The sequence below is a fragment of the Mus pahari genome, unplaced genomic scaffold (assembly GCF_900095145.1).
Source record: "Mus pahari unplaced genomic scaffold, PAHARI_EIJ_v1.1 scaffold_12167_1, whole genome shotgun sequence".
Taxonomy (NCBI): Eukaryota; Metazoa; Chordata; class Mammalia; order Rodentia; family Muridae; genus Mus; species Mus pahari.
The window spans coordinates 11401-13314 of record NW_018392187.1 but is presented as its reverse complement, the minus strand read 5'-3'; the positions used below and the strand labels follow the sequence as shown (position 1 = coordinate 13314).

General features: G+C 38.3%; 1 protein-coding gene across 1 annotated transcript; it reads right to left on the bottom strand.

Annotated features, from left to right (window-relative positions):
* Positions 1–628: 628 nt before the first annotated feature.
* Positions 629–1567, bottom strand: LOC110314870 (olfactory receptor 5AN1-like). The gene has a single exon (XM_021189076.1). The coding sequence runs from the start codon at positions 1565–1567 to the stop codon at positions 629–631; it is 939 nt and encodes a 312-aa protein (XP_021044735.1).
* Positions 1568–1914: the final 347 nt, after the last annotated feature.

Genomic DNA, 1914 nt, shown 5'->3' with positions numbered 1-1914 from the left:
GAAATGACAATGAAGAAACCATGCCTTGCTCACCAGTTTTCTTCACAATTCAAACTTCCACTTTAGTGTTTGGCTTAAAACTCATTAAGTGATTTATTTTGACAAAATCAAGCTGTTTTCCATTAATTTTCCTAAAAGGCACAAGAAAGCCAATGAGTGGCTTTATTTCTTTCAAACAGGAAGTTTCCTTGAGATCATTCTCACCTGCTCAGGATCATAGAATAATCAATGGCTTTATTACACTACATCAAAATACTGATGACACAATTGTTAGAAGACTTGGGGATGAGAATCAATCAGGAATCTTCTGTAGAGGCTTAGGCTAGTGATTTAACAGGTTCAGGCTTCCAGAACTTTCCCAACTTGATTTTCTCAAATACCTATAGATAGAATAATTACTGATGAGATGCTCATTTTGTAACATGGAAATTATGGCCATACTCTTCTTAAAGCGGATGTGATTCGATGACAACAAATCAATCATTGGTTCATTTTGGCATACACTCTGTTTAAAAGTCAGATTTATCTGAAGTACCATGAACTTTGTAGTGTTCTACCCATGTGCACATGAGTGTGGGTAGCAGAAAATCTTACATAGCATTTTGTTGAAATAATCTTATCTGCAACATTAGCTGCAGATTTTCTTTTTATGAAACCTCTTCATGGCGTCTTTGATTTCCCTGTTCCTCAGACTATAAATCAAAGGGTTCAACATGGGAATCACCACAGTGTAGAAGACAGATGTGAATCTGTCAAAACTGGAGGAGCCACCAGAGCTGGATCGCAAATAGACAAAGATGCCAGTACTATAGAAGAGAGAAACAGCTGTCAGATGAGAAGCACAGGTGTTGAAGGCCTTGGACCTGCCTTTAGCTGAAGTGATCTTTAAGATGGAAAGGACGATAAAACCATAGGACAGCATGGTAGCTAAGGCATTTGCTATTCCAAAACACATGGTTAATATAGCAAGAAGGACCTGTACAAAGAAAGCATCACTACAGGATAGATTTAGTAGCTGAGATATGTCACAGAAGAAATGCCTAATGACATTAGGTCCACAGAAATAGAGCTGCAGCAAGGCACATATCTGAGATACAGAACCTGTGAGTCCTGCTGTGTAGCTTCCCATCACCATCTGAGCACATAGTGTGGGTGACATGATTGATGAGTACAGAAGAGGGTTACAAATGGCAGCATACCTGTCATAGGCCATGGCTGTCATGAGGCAACATTCAGTCAGTCCCATAGTGGAAAGGATAAAGTATTGAACTATGCAGCCCACAAAGCTGATAGTTTGCTTTTCCTGGAAGAAGTTGGAAAGCATCTTGGGGGCTGTGGAAGTAACAAAGCAGAGGTCTATAAAGGAGAGATTACTAAGGAAGAAATACATGGGTGTATGAAGGTGGGAATCCATTCTTATTAAAGCAATAAGGGACAAGTTCCAGGTCATAGTCATAATGTAGATCATCAAAAATATGACAAAAAGCAGAACCGTGATTCTAGGAAAATCTGAGAATCCCAGGAGGATGAACTGGGTGATCGTGGTAATATTTCTTTCCCCAATCATCTCTTCAGTGCTAGTGTTCCTAAAACCAGAAAGGAAATGAGAAAATCATTGCTGACTCCAGTGACACTGGATCATTTTTTGATGATTGATAATGATAAACATTTTAATCTTTAATGACAACTTCATAAAACAATATCTAAAAAATAAGTGATCACACAAACAAGCATGTACAAACACATAAGTATACATACAAACTCACAAGTCTTCAGCACACTGTCACATTTGTAATTCATACAACTGTGTAGCAGAATAATAAGATCCTAGTAAAGTTTAAATTTGTCTTCTTATGGAAGGACCACATGAGGGACCTTAGAAGGAGGCACATATGCCTTGATGCCAAAGTGTCT